Below are 25,763 nucleotides of genomic sequence, written 5' to 3'. Positions count from 1 at the left end.
CAATACCTCAGTCTTTCAGTCCTCACTGGGGATCCATTCCCCACCCCTAGAACTGTATGCCCCACCTTTTCCATATACTCTGCCTGCAACTTGCTCCTTACCATCATGCCCGGGACTGGCCAATCACTCTTCTCCAAGTCTCAGACTGCCATCACTGATCCAGACCCCCAAGTCCCTCCCCCCCATACCACCACAGCATGCAAGTTTCAGAGCTGATCTTTGAGCAAATTTTGTCCCCACCTCTCTCAAATGAGACGCGGCCCATTAACAGAATAACCCAGATCAAACTCGGACTGATCTCAGGACCCATAGCCTTCAGCTGCTTAAACTTCCTCGTGCTCTTACTGCGGACCCCTTCGGTGCCTGAAGGTGCTGACTCTCACTGGGGTTCAGACCCCTCCCCTGAAGGTGCTGACCCTCCCTGGGGTTCAGTCCCCTCCCCTGAAGGTGCTGACTCTCCCGGGGGTTCAGTCCCCTCCCCTGAAGGTGCTGACGCTCACTGGGTTCAGACCCCTCCCCTGAAGGTGCTGACCCTCCCTGGGGTTCAGACCCCTCCCCTGAAGGTGCTGACCCTCACTGGGTTCAGACCCCTCCCCCGAAGGTGCTGACCCTCACTGGGTTCAGACCCCTCCCCCGAAGGTGCTGACCCTCACTGGGGTTCAGACCCCTCCCCCGAAGGTGCTGACCCTCACCGGGTTCAGACCCCTCCCCCGAAGGTGCTGACCCTCACTGGGGTTCAGACCCCTCCCCCGAAGGTGCTGACCCTCACCGGGTTCAGACCCCTCCCCCGAAGGTGCTGACCCTCCCTGGGGTTCAGTCCCCTCCCCCGAAGGTGCTGACCCTCACCGGGTTCAGACCCCTCCCCCGAAGGTGCTGACCCTCACCGGGTTCAGTCCCCTCCCCCGAAGGTGCTGACCCTCACTGGGGTTCAGACCCCTCCCCCGAAGGTGCTGACCCTCACCGGGTTCAGTCCCCTCCCCCGAAGGTGCTGACCCTCACTGGGGTTCAGACCCCTCCCCCGAAGGTGCTGACCCTCACTGGGGTTCAGACCCCTCCCCCGAAGGTGCTGACCCTCACCGGGTTCAGACCCCTCCCCCGAAGGTGCTGACCCTCACTGGGGTTCAGACCCCTCCCCCGAAGGTGCTGACCCTCACCGGGTTCAGACCCCTCCCCCGAAGGTGCTGACCCTCACTGGGGTTCAGACCCCTCCCCCGAAGGTGCTGACCCTCACCGGGTTCAGTCCCCTCCCCCGAAGGAGCTGACCCTCACTGGGGTTCAGACCCCTCCCCCGAAGGTGCTGACTCTCACCGGGTTCAGTCCCCTCCCCCGAAGGAGCTGACCCTCACTGGGGTTCAGACCCCTCCCCTGAAGGAGCTGACTCTCACTGGGTTCAGACCCCTCCCCTGAAGGTGCTGACTCTCCCTGGGGTTCAGACCCCTCCCCTGAAGGTGCTGACCCTCACTGGGGTCACACTGCCCGGGTGCCAGACAGCTTTGAATGCACATCTTGACATCAACAGATCCTCCCACCAAGCAAGACCCACTGTTCCGCTTTGTGCCATCGACGGTCCTGGCTGAAGATCTTGGACAGACGTTTGAAGCTAACTTACTTTGGGTGATTCACAACCACAGGACCAGCAAAGGGCGGGACGGGACAGACCCTGACTTCAGCTTGAAGTGGCACCCAGAGATAAGCAAAAGCTGGACAGGGAGATCTGCCCTGACTGGTCGGATTTGATTCTGACCGTCACCGGGAGTGCCTGGACTGGCTACATGGCTGGGGGAGCAGATGGTGAAGATCAGCTGCAGCGGATGGAGGCCAGATACACACACTTTTGATCCCCAAGCAACCCGATTTCAAAGGTCCAATTGCAGGTATTGTTTTTCTCTCTGAAATTGGGTGTCTTTGCACCTCCGATAGAGAGCCAAGAACTGGCCAAACCACGTTCACCATAAGATCTTACATACTGTCCCCACCGAGGGTTTAGCACTTGGATTTTGTGTGGCTTGAAGTGAAACAACTGCCTGACGCCATGATCTCTGCTTGCATTTGTTATTTTTAACCTAATCTCACAGGAAAGTTAAATCCGAGTATTGTCTGCAAGAGCTCGCAGACACAAGGTTGTCACGAACATCTTAGTTGATGCACAAAGCGAACAAGCAGTAACCCTTCATTTCCCGGACAAAACCCATATTCCCACAGCACAGACTGGCCTCAAAACCGAAGCCAGTAAAAAATGGTTTGATTTTCTCGATAATCAGGTGCGGCAATTTGTTTTATGGTTGCTGATTAAGTGAAAATTTGCGAGCGTCATGCCAGCTTGAAGTGTGTGCCTGTGCAATGCTCTGTTATCGCACTTCCTATCTCTGTACCACTTCCCAGTACAAAAACAATCATCGTCACCATTCTGCGCTGTGCTGTCTCATATGACATGGGCGGTCACGATTTTGACCATGATTTTTCTTGACGAGGCTTTCCACAGGAGTGATTCGCTATTACCTTCATCTGGGCAGTGTCTTTACTAGACAGGTGATCTCAGCCATTGTCAATACTCTTCAGAGTTTGTCGGCCTGGCGTCAGCGGTCCCATAACCAGGACGTGTGTTATGGACCAGCTGTTCATATGACCATCTCCTGCGGCTTCACGTGACCCTGATCGGGGAGCTACACCTTGCCCAAGGGTGTCCTGCAGGCTAGCAGAGGGAAGGAGCGCCTTACACCTCCTTTCGTCGAGAGATATCTCCGCCCTGTAGTCTGTAGTTTCCAGGGGTTTATTCTGTCAAGAGCCGAGCATCATCAGACCCTGATTCAAATCTAATAAGCTCTTTAGTCAGCTCCTAAATGGGCACGAGCCTCCATAGTATCCAGGGCACCTTCAACAAGGGGTGCCTCAAAAAGGCAGCATCCATCATTAAGGACCCCCACCACCCAGGACATGCCCTCTTCTCGTTGTTACCATCAGGAAGGAGGTACAGAAGCCTGAAGGCACATACTCAGCGATTCAGGAACAGCTTCTTCCCCTCTGCCATCTGAATGAATGGATGGATTTGAAAGGACATTGAACCCATAAACACTACCTCACGACTTCTTATTTCCAGTTTTCTTTTGCACATTTTATTTAACTCTTTAATATAAGTATATACTTACTGTAATTCACACTAATTTTTCTCTATATTATCATGTATTCCATTGTACTGCTGCCACAGAGTTAACACATTTCACAACATATGCTGGTGATAGTAAACCTGATTCTGATTGTGATATATCTAAGGTGTTAGGATTTAACTTCAAAAACACAGAGTCACGGCATAACAAATCGTGTGTCGTAGCACTTATGGTTTAATGCTCATTGCTATTTCCATAATGGGTCCAACTGCACAGAATACCATCTCTGCATGCATGATGGTGAGCTATGGAACGATGGGAAAGAGATGGGGCGTGGGGTGCGAGAGTCAGATTAGGAGGAGGAATGGAGGGTGGCCTACTTAGGGACAGACATGGAGGCTCCTGGGGAGAGAGCAGTTAAGAACAAAAGGAAGCTAGTTCTTTATTTGTTACTTTTCTTATTGAGATACAGCGTGGAATCGGCCCTTCAGCTGCCCCACCCAGCAACCCCTCCCCCCCCCCCAATTTAACCCTAGCTTAATCATGGGACAATTTTCAATGACCAATTAACCTACCAACTGGTAGGTCTTTGAACTGTGAGAGGAAATTGATGCGGTCATGGGGAGAATGTACAAACTCTGTTTACTGACAGTGGTGGGATTTGAACCCAGATTGCTGATAACTGTAGAGCAATTGTGCTAACCATATACACTTGGACCACTGTTGATCTGTAACCTAAACTCATTTACTTAACTGTGCTATGACACCCTAAACCACCATAAATTTAATCATCTTAATTTTACAAGCATGAATTGAATTGACTTTATTTCTTACATCCTTCATACACGAGGAGTAAAAATCTTTACATTACATCTCCGTCTAAATGTGCAATTTATAGTAATTTGTAATAAACAGTATGTACAACAGGACAGGACCTCAACATATACGAGCTTATTTGAAGCCTATTTAAACTTGAACTCCTTTGTGTGAAAATGTCTCTTTCCTGTTTCACACTGATTCTATTTTAAAACTGCTCCTTTCATTTAATGAAAATGGCTACTTCAATCCAACCATAATCTCACAGGGGTTGACTCTTACAATCACGTAAACGTTACCCAATCCTACCTGGTTGACATTTGCTGCAGCACACCTGAAGAAATCCCGAAAAGATCTCTATAGTTCGATTCGTGCAGTCTGCCTGGCTTTTCCTTATGGTGGGATTGCCCTACACAGCAGGATCCAAATACAAAGACAGAGTAACTAATCGTGTGCAAACATACAACAGACAGAGCATAGACATCATCCAATCACCATATATATTCACCTTAATCTATATTTATATTGTTAATGTTTAAATATTAAAGATTAGCTTTATTTGTATATTCTTTTGCTGTCAATGGCCAATATAGACTGAGGATTGAGCTGAGGGAAGCTCACGAGTGTCTCCACGCTTCCAGCACCAACAACTCATTAACCCTAACTATGCATCCTTGGAACGTGGGAGGAAACCGGAGACCCGGAGGAAACCCACATGGTCACAGGGAGAATGTACAAACTCCCTAAAGGCAGCGGCAGGCAGGAATTGAAACCCGTAAAGCAATTGTGCTAACTGCGCTGCACCGTGCCCTCACATTAATTCTACACGTGTTGAAATTTCCCCTTAGTTTCATCTGTTCAACAGACAGCAAGTGCAATCTAATCAATGTTCCACATAATAAAATTAGTCCAGCCCTTACAACGGCTTGATAAATACTATTAATATGGTGCCTCCCAACCAAACATCACACTTCCACCTGTCCTGTTTAACTTTCCAAAGTTGTCCAGAACTCTGCACCCTCTGTGCCCTTTCATGCTGATTCAATCTTTGCTAATAAAAAAGATAGTTCAAAATGTTTGTAACTATTATTTCACTGTTTTTGCATCTCGGTAATTTGCCTGAATACTTACTTTTCAAGTTCAATGACTGTTTAAAACTTTGCAGTGCCATTTGCTCTTTTTCATTACTGAGTTCAAATCAGAAAGCTTCAGTTACTGGTCCTTATTGGGAATCCTCACACATAAAGCAACTGAACAAATGGCACAACTTTTCCCTGCTCTCTCAAAGTCAAAAAGTTTACATGAGAAGCCAGCTTAAGTTCAGAAACTTGGCATAGAGGAGCTCCCATCATAAATTCACAGCCTAATCTCCCCCATCTAGAAAGGCAAGAACATACCAGAGATGTCATAATCATGACCATCTTCAAGGAAGGGGTCAAATCATATTTATGGTAACTCCAGAGGGATCTCCCTGGGGTGTGGCATAGGGAAACTGACTACCAGGCTCCTCCTCCCACTGGCTGAACAGTTACTGACTGGATTCCAATCATCTGGGAGCCACAATGGACATGTTAGGACAGCAAGATTCACTGCTGCTGGTCAACATCAGACTCACAAAAGCCTTTCAAGACTGTTTATTGTCTTTCTTCAGGATCTGATGTAGTGTGAAAAAACACAATAAGCATTAAAAGACAATAAACATAAAGGCAATCCTGTAGAACACAAAACAACGCTTACAAAATGCTGAAGGAACTCCACAGGACCTGATGAAGGGTCTCGGGCCAGAGCGTCAACTGTTGACTCTTTTCCATAGATGCTGCCTGACCTGCTGAGTTCCTCCAGCATTGTGTGTGTGCGTGTGCATGTGCGCGCGCGTGTATATGTGTGTGTGCGTGTGTTTGTGCGCACGCAGCCTTGGATTTCCAGCATCTCATGTCTATAAAATATAATGCACCATTAAGAGTTGAGATTGACCGAAAGCACATAACATCAGCTTATATCTTGTACACAGACTGAATGTCTGTACATAAAGTGATACTGGGTACAGGAGTATCTGAACATAACGTGACTGAAGGAAATGATAAAGTGACTCTAGGCAAGAGGAACTCCTACAGTGGGTAGTGTACATATGAGGTGTGGAGTGTAAGCATAAAGTGACAGAACATGGGGTGGTTGAAGAGTGCTGAGGGTCTGTGGAGAGGAGTGGTTGATGTGGATGGAGTGGTGGTGTTGCGATGTGTTAATGGGTTGAGGTGTTGATCAGCCAGACAATTTGAGGAAAGCAACTGGTTTTTCTAGTGCTCCTGGCATAAACGCTGTGTGGCCTCTTCCCTGGCGGGAGTTGGACAAACAGTCCAGAAGCAGGGTGGGATCCTTTGACTCCATCAATGGAGAGACTCTATTTGGCTACTCAGAGAGATTCATCACCATGCAAGCAATGATCTTGACCATCAGGTCCATAGCAAATCCAAACACAATGCAGAGTCACGTCAAACATTGCTCCAAGTATCTTACTTAAGCTTTCTTACATTAATGTAGCACTTTTCCTTCAATAAGCTTCGTACTAGAAGTTAATCTACTGAACAAACAGGAAACTATTCAAGGTTTTTTTTGCCTCCAAACCAGAAACAATATTATTCCAAAGTCAAACACCAAACTCCAGTGAGCAGATAACCTTTTTCCAGAAGCACATGTTCAGAAGCTGGCTCTCACTGTTGACATTCAAAGTTCAAAGCAAGTTAATTATCAAAGCACATATTATGTCACCATTTACAACTCAGAGATTCATTTTCTTGTGACCAAATCACAATAAATACCAGAAACACAATGAAAGACCGCACCCAAAAGGGATAATAACAACCAACACGCAAATACAAGAAGAAAGAGAAAAAAATAAAAACAATAAATAAATAAGCAATAAATATCAAGAACGTGAGATAAAGAGTCCTTGAAAGTGAGCCCATTGAACAGTTCAGTGATGGGGTGAGTGAAGTTGTCCCCTCTGGTTGAGGGGTAATAGCTACTCCTGAACCTGGTGGTGAGGGTCCTGTACCTTCTTCCTGATGGCAGCAGTGAGAAGAGAGCGTGGCCTGGGTGGTGGGTTCCCCGTTGATAGATTTTGGTTTCCCGCTCCATGTAGATATGCTCAATGGTGGGGAGGGCTTTACGAGTGATGGACTGGGCTGTATCTGCTACTTTTTGTAGGATTTTCTGTTCAAGGAGGTTTGATCAGATTCTACAACAACCCTCAACTTTGTATGTAGTGTTGGGCATCGAAATGATGATAGGTGAGGCCAGGTGGGTGGCAAAGGTAAAGGGTTGGAGAGAAAGGAATCCAATAAGAGAGGAGAGTGGACCATAGGAGAAAGGGAAGGAGGAGGGTCACCAGGGGAAGGTGATAGGCAGGTGAGAAGAGGTAAGAGACCAGAGTGAGGAATAGAAGAAGAGGTGAAAGGGGAGGGTACTTTTTTTTTTAAAACGGCAAGAGAAATCGATATTCATGCCATCAGGTTAGAGGCTACAAGATGTTGCTCCTCCATCCTGAGGATGGACTCATCTTGACACTAGGGGAGGCCATAGACCAACACGTCAGAACGGGAATGGGAGTCGGAATTAAAATGTTGAGCCACTGGGAAGTTCTGTTTTTGGCGTATAGAGCGGAGGTGGTCGACGAAACAGTCCCTCGATTTATGACGAGTCTCACTAGGGTAGAGGAGGCCGCATCGGGAGCCCCGGACACGACAGACTCATAGGTGAAGTGTGGCCTCACCTGGAAGGACTACTTGGGGCTCAGAATGGAGATGAGGGAGGAGGTGATCGGCACTTTGGCTGCTGGCAGGGATAAATGCCAGGAGGGAGATTAGTGGGTGGGGGGGGGGGGGGGGAGAAAATGGACAAAGGGATCACTGAGGGAATGATCCCTGCAGAAAGTAGCAAGTGGGACGGGGAGGTAAAGATGTGTTTATGGTAGAATTCCTTTGGAGATGGCACATTGCTGAGAATGATGCGTTGGATACAGAGGGTCATGGGGCCATGGGTAAGGAGGCAAGAAGATGAGCGTGGATGGCAGGGGAAAGGGAGGAGATGCGGGTGAGGGCAGCATCAATGGTGGAAAGTACTAATTAGTATGTTTTTGTTCCTGACATGAAAGGAAGCACAGAAAATTCAAACAAAGATTAGGGAATAGAAACGCCCTTTCAATATACAAAAGGCAGATAAGGACAAAGAGGAGGCGGACAGAACAGACAAGGACACACACACACACACACAGGCAAGAGAAACAAAGAGAAACAGATTACAAATAGACAGGCTTTGAACAACATCCAGAATCAGATTGGCCACAAACTCGTTCCCACACCCTGTGGCACAGACCGGGCGGCACTCGCGGGTGGAAAGCGTGAAGAAGGATCTCATAGGTGTGAGCTGCCTGGGGTTGCTCCAGCATTTTGTCTGTGTGTTGAGAGCAGCCAGCCGGATTCGAACTCGGGACCGTTCACCTCAAATGGTGTGGTGCTGATGCCATGCACCAGTGGCCGGCTATCGCTCTCTTATACGACATTAAATTTGTATCTTGCCGCAGCAGTACATTGCAAAGACATAAAAATATTATAAATTACAAAATAAATAAATAGTGCAAAAAAAAATACTAAGTGGCCTTCATGGGACAGTTCAGAGCTCGGATGCCGGAGAAGAAGCTCACTTCGGGATGGTTGAGTGTTGGTCTTCAGACTCCTGTACCTTTGACATAGGTAAAGGGCGGGAAAAGAGAGATTCTCCTCACCCATCTGACTCTCACTATTAAACACGAGGAAATCTGCAGATGCTGGAAATTCAAGCAACACACACAAAATGCTGGTGGAACACAGTAGGCCAGGCAGCATCTATAGGGAGAAGCGCTGTCGACGTTTCGGGCTGAGACCCTTCGTCAGGACTAACTGAAAGGAGAGATAGTAAGAGATTTGAAAGTAGGAGGGGGGAGGGGAAATGCAAAATAATAGGAGAAGACTGGAGGGGGTGGGGTGAAGCTAGGAGCTGGAAAGTTGATTGGCAAAAGGGATACAGAGCTGGAGAAGGGAGAGGATCATGGAACGGGAGGCCTAGGGAGAAAGAAAGGGGGAGGGGAGCACCAGAGGGAGATGGAGAACAGGCAGAGTGATGGGCAGAAAGAGAGGGGGGGGAACTAAATATATCAGGGATGGGGTGAGAAGGCAAGGAGGGGCATTAACAGAAGTTAGAGAAGTCGTTTGTTTATGTCATGAGGTTGGAGGCTACCCAGCCGGTATATAAGGTGTTGTTCCTCCAACCTGAGTGTGGCTCCATCTTGACAGTAGAGGCCATGGACAGACATATCAGAATGGGAATGGGACATGGAATTAAAATGTGTGACCACCGGGAGATCCTGCTTTCTCTGGCGGACCGAGCGTAGTGAATCTCACTATTGTTCAGGTCAAGCGGATAAGGGGAGACCTATATCTTTCCAATCATTAGCAACGTGCTGGAACATTAGGCGGAAGGAAAGGGGCTAAAGGAAATGTCAGGACTGCTTGTGGGTGTCTGTCTCTCTCTGGCTCGTTGCAGGACTCTTGTGCAAGCAAAGAGAGCGGCTGAGAAAAGGGGCGGTTTTTTCCATTAACAAACATAAATACTCGGATAAGTCACAGCTAAACATCTAGCTCTGAAAGCATTCCAGCACTCATAAACAGGAAACGAGGCGCGGAGAGCAGAGGCGCAGGGAGTGTGAGGCAGGTCAGAACAAGAAACGACAACTGTTTCCTTCCTGCGTGTAATGCAGCCCCCATTTCTGATCCCTCGGTTAAACATACTCCCACTGTCTCCTCTGCCGTCGATGCGCTACCTCCGCTCGGTTTAAATTCCAAACCAGAGCAATTTACCCAACAGCCTCAGGCACTGCGTGAGGAGGAAACTTGGAGCCCTCGAGAGAACGGGACAGGCATTCCACAGGAAGGGGTTAAACTCTAGAAGCTACCATTCTCTCTAACTGGGTCCAAATTAGGAACGGTGACCAACAATTCGACCACAAAAGGCATCGCAGCTGGGACTGGTCCCGTTTTCAAAAGGACAATTAAGATTGTAACTAGCACGCTGGCTCTCCGGCTATCTAAACCGAAACTGGCCAACTCACTGCAGAAGCAGTGCGTTAATAAAAACTGCCCCCTGAGCTCCCTGCAGATTCACTGCTATATGAATAATCCCTCTTATTAATCAAGAACAGCCTCACAGCTTCAGCTGACCCGTTCCCTCTCTAAATATGGCATTCAACCAGATACAAAAAAACGAATTACGTGTGATGACTTCCAAGAACTAAACATCATTAGGAAATCAATGATTTAGTGAACCATAAACTGAACAAAGTATGTTTTCAGAATACTGTACGCCCGTGGGTAATTCCACAACACACACATCTATAAAAGTGGCTTGGGGTTAGAGGTTTGATGTTTTACAGGTCGTGTCCGGTTGGACGGGGTGGGGGGGGGGGGGCTTGGGGTTTGCAAGTCGTTTTTCTTTTTCGTGTGTGTGGGGGGGGTTTTGATGTTTTTTCCTCTTTCAGAGACTACCATGTTTTTTTTGTGTATTTCATGACTATCTGGAGAGGACAAATCTCAGAGCTAAACGTTGATAAAATGAATATAAATACAGACAGTGCCTATTAAAAGTATTCACCGCGCACCCACCCACCCCCCCCCCCCGGAAGTTTTCATGTTCTAATGTTTTTCAACACTGAATCACAGTGGATTTAATTTGGCTTTTTTGACACTGATCGGCAGAAAAACAAACTTTCAGGTCAAAGTGCAAACAGATCTTTGATGAAGTGATCTAAATTAACTACAAATATAAAAAACAAAATAATTGATTGCATTCTTACTCACCCCCTTCAAGTCAGTATTTAGTAGATACCCCTTTGGTAGCAACTACGGCCTTGAGTCTGTAAGAATAGGTCTACCAACTTTGCAGATCCGGACACAGCAATTTTCCCCCGTTCTTCTTCACAAAACTGCTCAAGTCACATCAGATTGCATGTGGATCGTGACTGAACAGCCCTTTTCAAGACCAGCCACAAATTCTCAATTGGATTGAGGTCTGGACTCTGACTTGGCCACCCCAGGACATTAACGTTGTTGTTTTTAAGCCATTCCTGTGCAGCTTTGCCTTTATGCTCGGACTCATTGCCTTGCTGGAAAACAAATCTTCTCCCAAGTCGCAGTTCTCTTGCAGACTGCATCAGGTTTTCCCCCAGGATTTCCCTGTATTTTGCTGCGTTCATTTTACCCTCAACCTTCACAAGCCTTCCAGGGCCTGCTGCCACAGCGTGATGTAGACACCACCATGATTCACAGTGGGAATGGTGTGTTTTTGATGATGTGCAGTATTTAGCTTATGCCAAACATAGCATTTAATCTGATGGCCAGAAAGCTCAATTTTGGTTTCATCAGACAATAGAACATTCTTCCTGCTAATTTCAGAGTCTCCCACAGGCCTTCCAGTAACTCCAGCTGCAATTTCATGTGAGGTTTTTTTCCCAACAGTGGCTTTCTCTTTGCCACTCTCCCATAAAGCTGAGATTGATGAAGCACCCGGGCAACAGTTATTGTATGTGCAGTCTCTCCCATCTCAGCCACTGAAACTTGTAACTCCTCCAGAGTTGTCATAGGTCTCTTGGTGACCTCCATCACTTTCTTGCACAGTCACTCAGTCTTTGAGGGTAACCTGCTTTAGGCAGATTTACAGCTGTGCATTTTTTCCATTTCTTGATGATTAACTTAACTGTATTCCAAGGGATATTCAGTGACTTGGAAATTTTCTTGTATCCATCTCCTGACGTGTGCTTTTCAATAACCTTTTTGCAGAGTTTCTTGGAGTTTTCTTTTGTCTTTATGGTGTAGTTTTTGCCAGGATACTGACTCACCAGCAGTTGGACCTTCCAGATACAGGTGTATTTTTACCACAGTCAATTGAACCACCTTGACTGCACACGGGTCTCCCTTTAACTAATTATGTGACTTCTAAAACCAATTGGCTGCACCAGTGATGATTCAGTGTGTCATATTAAAGGTGGGGGTGAATACTTATATAATCAATTATTTAGTTTATCACTTTGTAGAGATCTGTTTTCACTTTGACACAAAAGAGTCTTTTTATCTGTTGATCAGTGTCAAAAAAGCCAAATTAAATCCACTTTGATTCAATGTTGTAAAATAATAAAACATGAAAACTTCCAAGGGGGAGGGGGGGGGAAATGAACACTTTTGCGGGCACGGTATACATTTTCTCAAAAGAAAAACAAAGCAGCTAGAAATCTAAAGTAAAGGCAGGTCAAGCAATACCGTGGGAGGCGAGAAAATTAATATTTCACGTCAGTGACATTTCATTGGCTCTAGGTAAACTAAATGTCCATACTTTGCAAATGAGCAGGAAGGAGGAAAGTGACTGCGGTGAGGCTGCTGGCCTTCTCTCCCAAGGGTTCTCACTCCCACTGGAGTACAGGCCCCGTCTCCTGAGGCTGTGAACTATCACTGGAGTTCACTCTACCCCTACTCTCATGGAGGTGCAGACACTCCCAGCACTACATAGCCAGGGAGATGCAAAGAGGGAGATTATAATACTCGAACATGAACCATCACCCAACTTTGTTCTCATCTGAAACCAGAAGGTCATTGGCCAAGACTTTCAACCTTGGCATTATCTAGATCAGGGGCCAGTTTACACACCACAGGCTTGGCCTCGCTTATACGAATCACCAGTGTTAACCTTTGTGGTTCTATAAATAGAAGCCCTTCACTTACAGAATATGCATTTCATTAACAAGGCCAGCATTTACGGCCCATCTCACGCTGTATCAAACCACAAAGATAATATTTGCATATTAAAAAATTCCAACTCACTGTCTCTGTACACCTCAAGAGGCACTTAATTATTTTTTCCCATGCGCGCCCCACACCCCTCCTCCACAGGGAGGGAGATCAGTAAATGACCAGCTGTGACCATTTCTCACATTTGGATGCTGCTTGAAGACCATCAGTTATTAAGGGTGATATCAAATACTCCCATCAGTACACCTTAATAGAGCAAAACCCAGCAACTTAATTTACTGATACACGCCAGTACACTGTAACTGCTGTTCAACAGGGTACACTACTGAAGGCCTCTAGCAAAACATCACCATCCAAAGCAGAATTAGGGATCAAATATAAATGCTGGCCTTGCTAGAGGAAAAACCAGCAAAACCCAGCCAACAGCCATCTGCTCCAAACACACAGGACAGGGTACAGCGCAGGCAAGGAACGATGCAGATGGGGCAGGGTACAGCACAGATGATGTATGGGACAGGGTATAATGCAGATGGAGTACAGGGTACAGCGCAGGTGGAGTGTGAGACAGGGTACAGCGCAAATGATGTACGGGGACAGGGTACAGTGAAGGTGGAGTACGGGACAGGGTACAGTGAAGGTGGAGTACGGGACAGGGTACAGTGCAGGTGGAGTACGGGACTGTGTACAGCACAGAGAGCATACAATGCAGACAGTGTACAAGACAGCGCAGGAAGCGAACATGATAAACTACAGTATACAGAGAGCGTACAGTGTGACAGGGCAGGGAGTAAGACAGTGTACAGAACTGCCTACTGTGTTTACAGTATACACGATACGATCCCAAACCGACAATACAGGTAGCGTACAGGACAAGGTACAGACTAGTCAACACATGACTGCATAATACACGGGACAATGCACATTCGGTATTAGGTCCTAGTGAACACCAACAGCCTCCGTAAACAGTCCTTGCTGCAGGACCCAGTGTGTAAAACCGCTTCTCAACCAGTCCTCCCTTTACTTCAGGGAGTCAGTCTTCTGACTTCTGCGTCAGCCCGTGCATTTTTCTGACTGCTCGGTCGGGGGAACAATCAAATTCTGTCTTTGACATTTTCAAAGAACCTTAATCTGATCGTAAGTGCGTTCCGCTAGCGGTCACCTAACGTTCAGAAGGAAGTTTCACTTTTTAGATTCCCTCTTTTGTCCACGGCAATTCCCTGAAAGTTTTCTCTTCAATTCCCTGCTTTTTAACCATCTCTCCATATTTCTCTAACTCCGAATTTTTAATTCATTTTCTTAACCTAAATATACTCTCTCTCTCCCACGCACCTCCTCCCAGCGTGTCATCTTTTCTCACCTACCTGGTGAGCCGCGATCCCCGTCAGAACGGTGAGCAACAGGTACAGAAGGCGTAGGGAGGTCATCTTACTCCGCGGCTGAAGAGTGGCGGGCTGAGAGAATCGCATCGGGCGCCGAGGAGCTGAATCCGAGAGCCGCTCAAACCGCGGAACCTTTGCTCGGAAACCGAACGTCAAATGACTCAGCCTGGGGTGGTGCCGACCGTTACGCCATTTAAAGGGACCCCGCATCAAAGGGGATTTTGAAACGCTCCGCAGTTTGAGGTCCCCTCCCAGCGTAGCCCGGCCAGTTGAGCTCGGGGGTCACCCCGCACGATCCAGCGCCGTCCAAGCGCAAGCCGGCGTCTCCGGGAAAATGAAAACAAGTTCGCTCTGTACCTTCCGGCAACACAGCCCAGCTCGGCGCAGGGTCCTCGGAAGTGTCAGCTCGTCCAGTCCAGTCCAGGGCCGTCCAGCACAGCCCGGCACCTCAGACAGAGAAAGCCCAGCCAGTCCAGGGTTACCTTGTAGGTTTCTCCAGAACCAGTATGACGCTGGGTCAGCCGCACGGGCGTAACTCAGAAATGGGGATGTTGGCTGACGATTGCACAATGCTTAAAACCGCTTGACAAATTTGTCAGCAAAGCAGAACCACCTGCGCGCACGCAAAAAGCCGGGGCACCTCCCGGCAGGGCCACACGCGCGATAAATAAACAGCAAGGTGCACGCACCGGGGAGTGACTACCGCCTACTCCCATTCTGCAAAAGGCCCCGACTGTACATTCTGCAGTTAACGTGGTCAGTGACGAGAGAGAAAAACAAAATGTGGTGACCACCATCCTCATCTCCTCGCTCTCGCTATCTGCCCGCCGCCGTAACAGTGATAGGGTTCCTCCTGGCCTTCCCTACCACCCCATGAGCCTCCGTATCCAACACATCATCCTCCGCAACTTCCAATATCTTCAACGGGACCCTACCACCAAACACATCTTTACCTCCCCCACCCCGACTCTCCAGGGATCGTTCCCCTTGTGATTCCCTTGTCCATTCCCCACGAATCTCCTGTTATCCCTACAAGCTAAATAAGTGCCCCACCTACCCATTCACCACCTCCTCCACCTCCATTCAGGGCCCCCAAACAGTCCTTGCAGGTCAGGCAACACCATTCACCTGCGATTCCGGTGCTCCCGAGCCGGCCTCCGCTACACTGAGGAGATACGACGTCTGTAGATTGGGGAACCGCATTGTCGAGCCCGTCCGTTCCTTCCGCGAAAAGGATTTCCCAGTGGCCAGCCACTTCAGTTCTTATCCCCATTCCCATTCCGACATGCCGGTACACGGCCACGATGAGTGGAGGAGCAACACCTCATTGCGTCTAGGTAGCCTCCAACCCGATGGCATGGACATCCATTCGTCCAGCTTCCGCTAATTCTTCCCCTTCCTCTTCAATTCCTCACTCTGGCCTCTTAGCTCTCCTCCTCCTCCTTCTCCCCTGGTGCCCCGCATCCTTCCCTTTCTCCCATGGTCCACTCTCCTCTCCTATCAGATTCCTTCTTCTCCAGCCCTTGACCTTTTCCACCTATCACCTCCCAGTTCTTATTTCACCCCCCCCCCCCACCGCCTGGCTCCACCTATTAGCTTCCAGCTTGTCCTTCTTCCCTCCCCCACCTTCTTAATCTGGCATGTCCCTGCTTCCTTTCCAGTCTCCAGTCTTGGTGAAGGATCCCAGCCCAAAACACCAACTTTTTGGCCAATTTTCTGGTTGCCTTCAAGAAAGAGTTAGCTCTTAAAGATAGCGGAGTCAAGGGATATGGGGAGAGGGCAGGAATGGGGTACTGATTGTGTATGATCAGCCATGATCACATTGAATGGCGGTGCTGGCTCGAAGGGCCGAATGGCCTACTCCTGCACCTACTGTCTATTGTTTATTCACTTCCACAGATGCTGCCTGACCTGGTGAGGCCTTTCAGTATTTTATGGTTGTCACTCTGGATTTGCAGCATCTGCAGAATCTCTTGTGCTTATGAAAAAGAAACTGTTATTTTCTCATCACTTGGTCAAAATCAACGGATTTCCCGCCCTCCGGTATTTCTGGAATACCTTTGTCAGGGGGACAGCAGTGGTTTGAGAAGTCAGCTGCCAGTTACCTTTCCGAGGGAACTGAGGACGGGCAATCAATGCAGAGTCAGTCGCAATTCCCGACTTCCCGAAAGGCTTCCCTCATCCATCCCACATCCAGCCACAGAAGGCTGTACTGGTCTATGTAATGTTCCAATGTGTTGAAAAGGTGTTCACGTCAGGCAGATCGTGTCATCCCTGCATCCTAAATCTCCCATATTCTGACACGGACTGTGCTACATAACCCAGCGACAGACATCGCCCCGTCACATCTGTTTTGATGCTGATGCTAACAGAGAGCATGAAAGCAAAGGAAGGATGAATAGATCGGAATTCACACATTGGCAAAGTGTGACACAGCCTAAAGGAGTCTGGTGGCTCATCACAGACATAATGGAAGTTATGTTACAGACAGTCGGTCAGCACTTCACCCTAACTCAGTCAGATGAGCCCGAAAAACAGAAGAGAAAATGTTTGACTTGAATCTTCAACCATCTCTTAAATAACCCACTGCTAAGCTTTTGTTCATTACTAGAAATGACATTTGATTGTGTCAGATCAAGACGGTCTTGAGTGAGGTGTAAGTGTAACAGGAAACCACTCAACCCCAATTAGTTCTACCGTTAAATATTCACGAAAGATGAGAGAGATTGATGAATAATAGCTTCCTGTAGCTACAGGGAGATTACAGTAACTGTGGAGATCTTCGGTTGACCTGGACTGCCTCTTGGACCTCAATAACTTCACCGTTGACTTGGAGTCGGCTTACAAATCAAGAGATGCACAAACATTACCTACACTCAGTGGCCACTGTATTAGGTACTCCCTATACATAATAAAGACTCCTCTGAGTGTATGTTCATGGTCTTCTGCTGCTGGATCCCATTCTTGCCAAATGAGCAGAATTAGGCCACTCCCCCATTGAGCCTGCCCCGCCATTTATTTGCCCTCTCAACCCCATTCTCCTGCTTTCTCCCTGAATGCCCCACCAACCTACCAGCCTCCGCTTTAAACATATGCGATGACTTGGCAATCTAGAATCGTCCATGGCAATGAATTGCGCAGAATTCCCACCCTTTGGTTAAAGAAATTCTTCCTCATTTCTATTCTAAATGGATGTTCTTCTCTTCTGAGGCTGTGCCCTCCGGCCCTAGACTCGCCCACTACAGGAAACATTCTTTCCACATCTACTCTTTCTAGGCCTTTCGATATCTGATAGGTTTCAGTAAGATTTCCCTGCCTCTGTTCTTCTAAGCTCTAACAACTACAGGCCAAGAGCCATCGAATGCTCCTCATATGTTAATCCTTTTATTCCCAGAATAATTCTCAAGAACATCCTCCAATGCTCTCCAATTGAAGAACATTCTCTCCAATGCCAGCACATCTTCAACAAGGGACCCAAACTGCTCACAGTACTCCACATACCATCTGACCAATGCCTTACAGAGCCTCAGCATCACATCCTTGCTTTTATATTCTAGTCCTCTTGAAATGAACGAATGCTAACATTGTACTTGCATTCCTTACCATCGACTCATGTTGCAAGTTAACTTTTAGGGAATCCTGCACAAGTCCCTTTGCTTCTCTGAATTCTGAAATTTCTCTCTGTGTAGAAAACTATCTACACCTTTATTCCATCTACCGAAGTGCATTGAACATATACTTCACCACACTATATTCCATCTGCCACTTCTTTGTCCCTCTGCAGACTCCCTGCTTCCTCAACACTTCTGGTTCCTCCCCCTATCTTCGTATCAACTGCAAACTTGGCCACAAAGCCATTAATTCTGTCATCTAAATCATTGACATATAACCTGAAAAGAAGAGGTCCCAATAACAATCCACTTCAAGGTTCAACGTGTTGTGCATTCAGAGATGCTCTTCTACACGCCACTGTTGTCACACTTGGTTATCTGAGTTACTGTTCCCTTCCTGTCAGCTTGAACCAGTCTGGCCGCTTTCCTCGGGTTTCTGTCACTAACAAGGCATTTTTGCCCACAGAACTGCCACTCACTAGATTTTTTTTTAGTCTCTCGCATCATTCTCTGTAAGCGCTAGAGACTGTGACAATGTCAGCAAATCAGCAGATTCTGAGATACTCAAACCACACTGTCTGGCACCAACAATCATTCCACAGTCAAAGGCGTTTAGATCGCATTTCATCCCCATTCTGGTGTTTGTTCTGAACATCAACCGAACCTCCTGAACATGCTTTTATTCATTGAGTTTCTGCCGCATGATTGGCTGATTAGATCAATGTCAAGGTTCAAGTACATTTATTATGAAAGACTGTATAAATTATACAACCTTCAGATTTGTTTGCTCACAGGTAGCCACAAAGTAAGAAGCCTGAAAGAACCCAATTTAAGGAAAAAAAGATTGAAATAAAAATAATAGACCAATACTCGATGCGCAAGAGAAAGTAAAATTAAAAATATGCAAACAATTGAAGTGAACAACAGCATTCTGAACCAAAATTGAGTCCTCGGGTCTGAAGGCTGGAGTAGGCCCAGAGCCTTGCTTATCAGTTCATCATATCAGCGGGCATGGAGCGCAGCAGCCAGGGCAGTCTTCGTAACCTCAGCACCATGGAGATGAGTATCATGGAGAACAAGCAAAATCTGCTCTCACCTTCGATTCCAACATCAATACGTGCATTAACGATCGGGTGTATAGGTGCAACTACTAAAGTGGCCAGTGAGTGGAAAGTTCAGTCAGTTGCTGAGGTTGACATAACTTTGGTTATGGAGTGGAAGCAACAGTTTCCCATTAATTCGGGAAACTATCTCCATGCATGTCAAGATCTGTCATCTGGACTGAATGAAGAAAGGAAGATAGCTTGCATAAAAAGGTGATAGGTGGGGCAATTTTGGGCTATAGATGATGGAATCAAATAATAAAAAAAGGAAGGTAGATCGTATGAGCAAATGAAGGAGTTTTTTTTTAAGCGTGTCGCACCAGTCAGCCATGCTTGTCTGGCGTGCGGTGTCAGGATTGGTCTCCTTTCGGATTAACTGGGTCACAATATGAACGTTCCGGACTCGGCCCAATTTCTTTTCTCTCTTCCACCTACTGTATCTTACCATCACCCACACTCTCAACTCACTTCCCTTCCCCCTCACTCTTCCCATCTGCCCACACCACTCCCTTAATTGGTTCTATGTATTACCTTCCTCTCTCATCAGATCCCATCACCTCCACCTGCCATCTTCCATCCTCCCGTCCAAGTTGCAATCACCCAGACCCAGCTGCACTTGCCCCACCCTTTCCTCTCATCTCATCCCCCCTTTGGATGAAGGGTCTCCACCCAAAACGTTGATGGGTCATTTCCCTCTGCAGGTCCACTGAATTCCTCCAGCAGTTTGCTTTTTTTCCCCACAGGAAGGAGAAGGCAATGCAGTGTGAAAGATTTGACTGAAGCGTCGGGGTGGTGATATAACTTTGCTTCACATCACACTGCACGAAGACGGGATCTGCCGTGGATCCACTAATCACTGCTTCATACCAACCGGCAGCACAAGTAAGATGCAGAAGTATTTCCACAGGCAGTTGAATTTGCGGGATTGCTCCAAAGTTTTTACAGATTGATGACGGCAGATAAAGGACACATATTATGCTCCAAACTTTATGTTGGAGTTGCTGCATTGTGAAGGTCTTTTTCATTATATATATGATGATATACTGGATCAAGGAGGAGGTACAGGAGCCTGAAGACACCCAGTCAATGTTTCAGGAACACCACCTTTCCCACAGCCATCAGATTTCTGAATGGACAATGAACCCATGAACACTACCTCAGTTTTTTTTCCCCTCTTATGTCTCTGCTTATTTAATATTATACATACACAGACATATGCATATACGTACATATAATACTTCTCCACACACATTTTGTTCTTAATGTAATTTATAATTTTTATTATTAAGCATTACAATGTCTGCTGCAACAGAACAACTTTCACAACACATGGCAGCGCTATTAAACCTGACTCTGGTCGTATTGTGTGCAGTCCACTCTGATCTGCGATCCACTCCTCTGGAGTTACTGCAGCCAGAGGTACTTCCTCCTAGCGGTACGGCTACAACTGCGGTGTGCCTGGGCCGCTGGGATGCTCTTCTTCACAATGTGGTCACTGGAGCTGTGGACTTGTGGTTGAAGCTGCGAACTTTTCCCTACCCGTGTTTTAGACCTTCTTGTCGGTCATGAATAGTGGCCAGATGAGACCAAATAAGCCACTATAGAATGGAGACAAGGCTGTTGTGGAAGAAAATGTTCCTTCCAGTGGGCATAGATTCCTTCTCTATCTTTTATAATTTCATCTCTGTTCTCGAGTCTTAGTGAGGTGGAGCCATGGGTGCTTTAGATCACCTTGGCAGCTGTGAAAATCTTGACATGCTGTGATTATCTGGGAGTTGGTGGACCTCTTCTGCTCTTCCCACCCATTATCTGTTTTCTAGGTCATAGCTTTTCTGTTGCTACTCCCATTGGCTCCCAATCTAGCCAGTCTCCGATTTTAAAAAAATCCTCACCTTTGTTTTCAATACCCCAACCTCGCCCTTATCTCAACCTTCCTAGTCATAGAAAACTGTAGCGCAGAAACTGTCCCTTTGGCCCATCTAGTCCGTGCTGAACTCCCACCTTGACCTTAGCCTTCATACCCCTCTCATCCATCTACCTATCCAAACTTCTCTTAAGCATTGAAACTGAGCACACCTGCACCACTTGCGCTGGCAGCTCATTCCACACCTCCTAGTGAAGCAAGTTCCCCTCATGTTCTCCTGAAACAGTTCACCTTTCACCCTTAACCCATGCCCGCCAGTTCTAGTCTCAGCCAACCTCAGGGGAAAAGCCTGCTTGCATTTGCCCTGTCTATATCCATCATAATTTTGCACACCTCTATTAAATCACCCTTCAATCTTCTGCATTCTAGGGAATAAAGTTCTAACCTATTCAGCCTTTCCTTATAACTCAGGCCCTCTAGTCCCAGCAACATCCTTGTAAATTTTCTCTGTACTCTTTCAATCTAATTTACATCTTTTCTGTTGGTAGGTGACCACAAGTGCACACAATTAGACCTCCCCAATGTCTAATATACCTGTAACTTCAACATAACGTTGCAAATACCTGTACTCCCTGCTTTTGATTTTTGCAGGCCAATGTTCCAAAAGCTTTCTTTACGATCCTATATACCTGTGACGCCACTTTCAATGAATTATGGAGCTGTATTTCCCGATTCCTTTGTTCTACCACACTCCTCAGTGCCCTCCCACTCATTGTGAGAGACTTGCCCTGGCTGGTCCCATCGACCTCACACTTGTCTGCATTAAGTTCCATCTGCCATCTTTCCGCTAACTTTTACAGCTGGTTCAGATCCCGCAGCAAGCTCCAATAGCCTTCCTCGCTGTCCACTACACCCCCAATCCTGGCGTCATCTGCAAATCTGCTGATCCAGTTCATCACATTACCATCTAGATCACTGACGACAAACAACAACGGACCCAGCACTGATCCCTGCGGCACTCCACTAGTCGCAGGCCTCCAGTTAGAGAGGCAACCATTAACTCTCACTCTCTGGCTTCTCCCACAAAGCCAATGTCTAATTCAATTTACTACCTCATCTTGAATGCCGAGCGGCTGAGCTTTCTTGACCAACCTCCCACGTAGGGCCTTGTCACATGCCTTGCTGAAGTCATTGTAGACAACATCCACTGCCTTGCCTTCATCAGCCTTCCTGGTAACTCCCTCAAAAATCTCTAGAAGATTGTCAAGACACAACCTACCTCGCACAAAGCCACACTGACTATCCCTAATCAGTCCCTGTCTATGCAAATACTCATATCTGGACCCTAGAACACCTTCCAATAACTTTCCCACAACTGATGTCAGGCTCACCAGCTTATAATTTCCTGGTTTATTTTGAGCCTTTCTTAAACAGCGGAACAACATTAGCTATCCTCCAATCCTCCAGCGCCTCACCTGTCGCTAATTTATGTACATAAATTTATGTGGGGAGTGGCCAAGTGGTTTAGGCGTTGGACTAGCGATCTGCCCCAGCCAAGGCAGTGTGTTGTGTCTTTGAGCGAGGCATTTAACCACACATTGCTCCAGTCCCCCCAGCTGAAAACGGGTACGGGCAAAATGCCGGGGGTTAACCTTGTGATAGGCTGGCGTCCTATCCAGGAGAGTCTCGTACTCTCAGTCGCTTCTCGCCATGGAAACTGGCCTGGTGAGCCTATGAGGCTCAGGACTTAACCCTAACTGGTGTGTTCAGGGCTTCCCTCATCATGTTTTCACTACTGTCTGTCCCAGGAGACTCAGGAATACCATCAGAATCAGATGTAGGAGTGGAAACAGAATCACTGCTGTTTCCGGAATAATTTTGTTTTACCAGTCAGGTTGTTAGCCCTGGCTGGAATCTCCGAACCAGTGGACCACATTTAGTCTGGCCTCTAACTTTCAGCGGTTTGACATGGCTGACCCTACCCTGACCCCAGCTAACCCAGCTCTCCGGGTCACCGAGGCACACGAGCCTCCAAACCGCGACAAGGTTATGGCCCTCTCGGAGGACCCTTTGCTAAGAATGTTTTCAATATCTGCTAGAGCCCCTGCAATTTCTGCAACAGCTTCCTGCGGGGTCCGAGGAAACACCTCGTCAGGCCCTGAGGATTTGTCCACCCTGATTTGCCTCAAGACAGCAAACACCTCCTCCTCTGTAATCTGCACTGGGTCCGTGACATCAATGCTGCTTTCCCTCACTTCTATGGGAATGCGTCCATCTTCAGAATAAATACAGACGGAAAAATCCATTTAAGTTCTTCCCCATCTCGTTAGGCTCCATGCATAGGTTTCCATTCTGACCTTCCAGGGGCCAATTTTGTCCCCTGCTGTCATTTTGCTCTTAACATATCTGTAGAAGCCCTTAGGATTCTCCTAGACCTTGTCTGCTAGGGCAACCTCATGCCTTTTATCCCTCCTGATTTCTTTCTTCAGTGTTCCCTTGCATTTCTTACTCTCCTCAAGTACCTCATTTGTTCCTGCCTACCGATACCTGCTATGCACCTCCTTTTTTTCTTAACCAGGGCCTCAGAATCTCTTGAAAACCAAGGTTCCCTACACCTGTTATCTTTACCTTTTATTCTGACAGGCACACACAAGTTTCGTGCTCTCAAAATCTCACTTTCCGGAACCTCCCATTTGCCAAGTACAAGCTTTGCCAGAAAACAGCAGGTCCATATCCAGACCTGCCAGATCCTTTCTGATACCATCAAGAGTGGCCAGACCTTTCTTACTCCTCGGTTCTCCGGATAAAGCCTCACCAGAGGGAGTTCACCAGTCTGTAACTATTTACAATCGTGATGATCGTGTGGATAGTCAGAGGCTTTTTCCCAGGGCTGAAATGGCTAGCGCGAGAGGGCACGGTTTTAAGGTGCTTGGAAGTAGGTACAGAGGAGATATTGGGGGTAAGTTTTTTTACACAGAGTGGCAAGTGTGTGGACTGGGCTGCCAGCGGCGGTGGTGGAAGTGGAAACGACAGGGTCTTTTAAGAGACTCCTGGATAGGTGCATGGATCTTAGAAAAATAGAGGGCTATGGGTAACCCGAGGTAGTCCTAAGGTAAGGACATGTTTGGCACAGCTTTCTGGGCCGAAAGGCCTGTATTGTGCTGTAGGTTTTCTGTGTTTCTACGTTTCTAATCCCACAGTCATCAAATATTCCTCCCCAACTCCATTTCAGATCTCTTGAACATCGTGGAGTTTGATCGTTCTACCCAAGTCAGAATAATGTCATTCTGACATCCAAGCCTTATCTTCTGGAACTCCCCCCCCCATCCTCTTTAAAGTTTCTAACCTTGGTTTCTCTCTTTTATATCTTCCCACAACCCGCCCACCAAGAGAAAAATGTACTTAATATCTCATATTGTGCCATGTCAAACTTTGTGAAGCACTTTGGGATATTTTAATACTTTAAAGTTATAATATAAATAAAGATTTTTGTTTTTGATGTTGATGATGGAGGGAGGGATTTTTAATTGACTTCCTCTGAATATCAATACTGTAATTGATTTACTTGTTTATTTATTATGATTATTTTTATTTAATGTATTATTTTTTCTCTCTCTCTCTCTGCTAGATTATGTATTGTGTTGAACTGTTGCTGCTAAGTTAACAAACTTCACGTCACATGCCGGTGATGAGAAACCTGATCATCTTTAAATTGGTCTTGCCTGCCCCCTACTGGTTTCTTCATGTGTTTCACCAATGCTGATGCTAACAAACCTGGCTTTAGGCACCGAGGGGCGGTGAATGCATTTCTTCCTCTCGTTCTACATTCCTCTTTCCATCCTTGCCCCACTGCTGGAAGTGGATTTAAACGCTCACGTCGTCCTATCATGCATCCTAACTCCGACACACTCTGGGGTATTTAGGAGCGGTTAGTTAAGTTGCCACATTGATCCAGGTGTGAGCTAGTGATAGCGTAGTTACCTGTTAGTTACCTTTTAAAGACTAGAGTTGTGTGTGTAATCTCTGTCAGGCTGATCAAAATTCCACTGACTGGGAGAATCGCTAAGAATCAAAACAGATAACCACCCTGAAGAAAAATGCCAATGAAGCAACTGTGATCTTCATAATCCAACAACAAAGGAAACCATCCACCCACTCACTCTGACATATGGAAGTAAGTCTGGCTAATGTGATTTGGGCACATCTTCTATGTCTGTTTTTATTCCCCCCCCCCCCCCCAGTCTGCTTGGTACTTTCAGGAGGATAAGGTGTGTCTATGTTAGACTGCAGTTGGAAATAATAGTCGTCAAACTAAAGCTCATGATGCTTGGATGAACCTGAGTGTTCATAATTAATCGGTCCTTTTATCACAAAGGGATTCGAGTTTAGACTTGAGAGCAGAGCATTCCAATTGCTGAGGAAAGCCTTGTGCCTGTTAAGGTGGGAACAACGCAGAGTGCAACCTGGTTACTTTAGCATCTTCGGCATTGGTAATATGGTTTAGGAGCTCTTCTGTTGTTATGACGAATGGATGGAGATGCTGTCATGAAATTAAAAGTGAGGGTGGAAGTATATCTGCCAAAAGCAAAGCCACAGAAACGTAAGAGAGCATTCTTATTAATAGAAATAAGCTTGGGTACATTTGCAACTTGGTGGAGGTATGCAAGATAAAAGATGCCTGAGATCTTAATGTTCCAGGAATAGGGAAACTATTCAGCTGTTCACCTCACTCACCATTCACAGAAAGTGCAGGCTTAGTTTACAGACATGCCCTCTCCGCAAAATCTATCTCCAGTCGGGATCCTCCCACCGGCTCGAGATTTGGTCCAAATACCCTCCCCGGATTGTGTGCCCAGGCAGTCAATGTCTGGTCAGTACGTGCAACTTTTACCCGCTTAGAACCCATGACCTGTTCCCAATACCAGTCAGTATCTGCAATCGGTTCACAGAATGTACATGCAAACTGAGCCTAACTGGTCAATATCCGCACACTCCCCCATGTCGCGGTGACCTCTGTCACCTTTCAGTTTGGTCACTAGCTGTGTTCCCTCTAAGCTG

General features: G+C 46.9%; 1 protein-coding gene across 2 annotated transcripts in view; it reads right to left on the bottom strand.

The window, feature by feature from the left end:
- LOC140718365 (uncharacterized) overlaps positions 1 to 14,714 on the bottom strand; it is a 34,210-nt gene extending 19,496 nt beyond the window's left edge. Inside the window, exons 1-2 of one of the 2 annotated variants that reach the window (XM_073031979.1) lie at positions 14,110 to 14,714; positions 4,230 to 4,329 (exon numbers count right to left, since the gene is read on the bottom strand). In XM_073031979.1, the coding sequence (XP_072888080.1) occupies positions 4,230 to 4,329; positions 14,110 to 14,337 (328 nt within the window). In that variant the 5' untranslated portion in view covers positions 14,338 to 14,714. Of the gene's footprint in view, positions 1 to 4,229; positions 4,330 to 14,077 lie in introns of both variants that reach the window. The other variant, XM_073031980.1, reaches the window with a different exon arrangement.
- Between the last annotated feature and the right edge of the window lie 11,049 nt (positions 14,715 to 25,763).

Source organism: Hemitrygon akajei, chromosome 29, assembly GCF_048418815.1.
Source record: "Hemitrygon akajei chromosome 29, sHemAka1.3, whole genome shotgun sequence".
NCBI lineage: Eukaryota > Metazoa > Chordata > Chondrichthyes > Myliobatiformes > Dasyatidae > Hemitrygon > Hemitrygon akajei.
The sequence above is the reverse complement of the archived record's forward strand: the minus strand, read 5'-3'. Positions and strand labels throughout refer to the sequence as shown.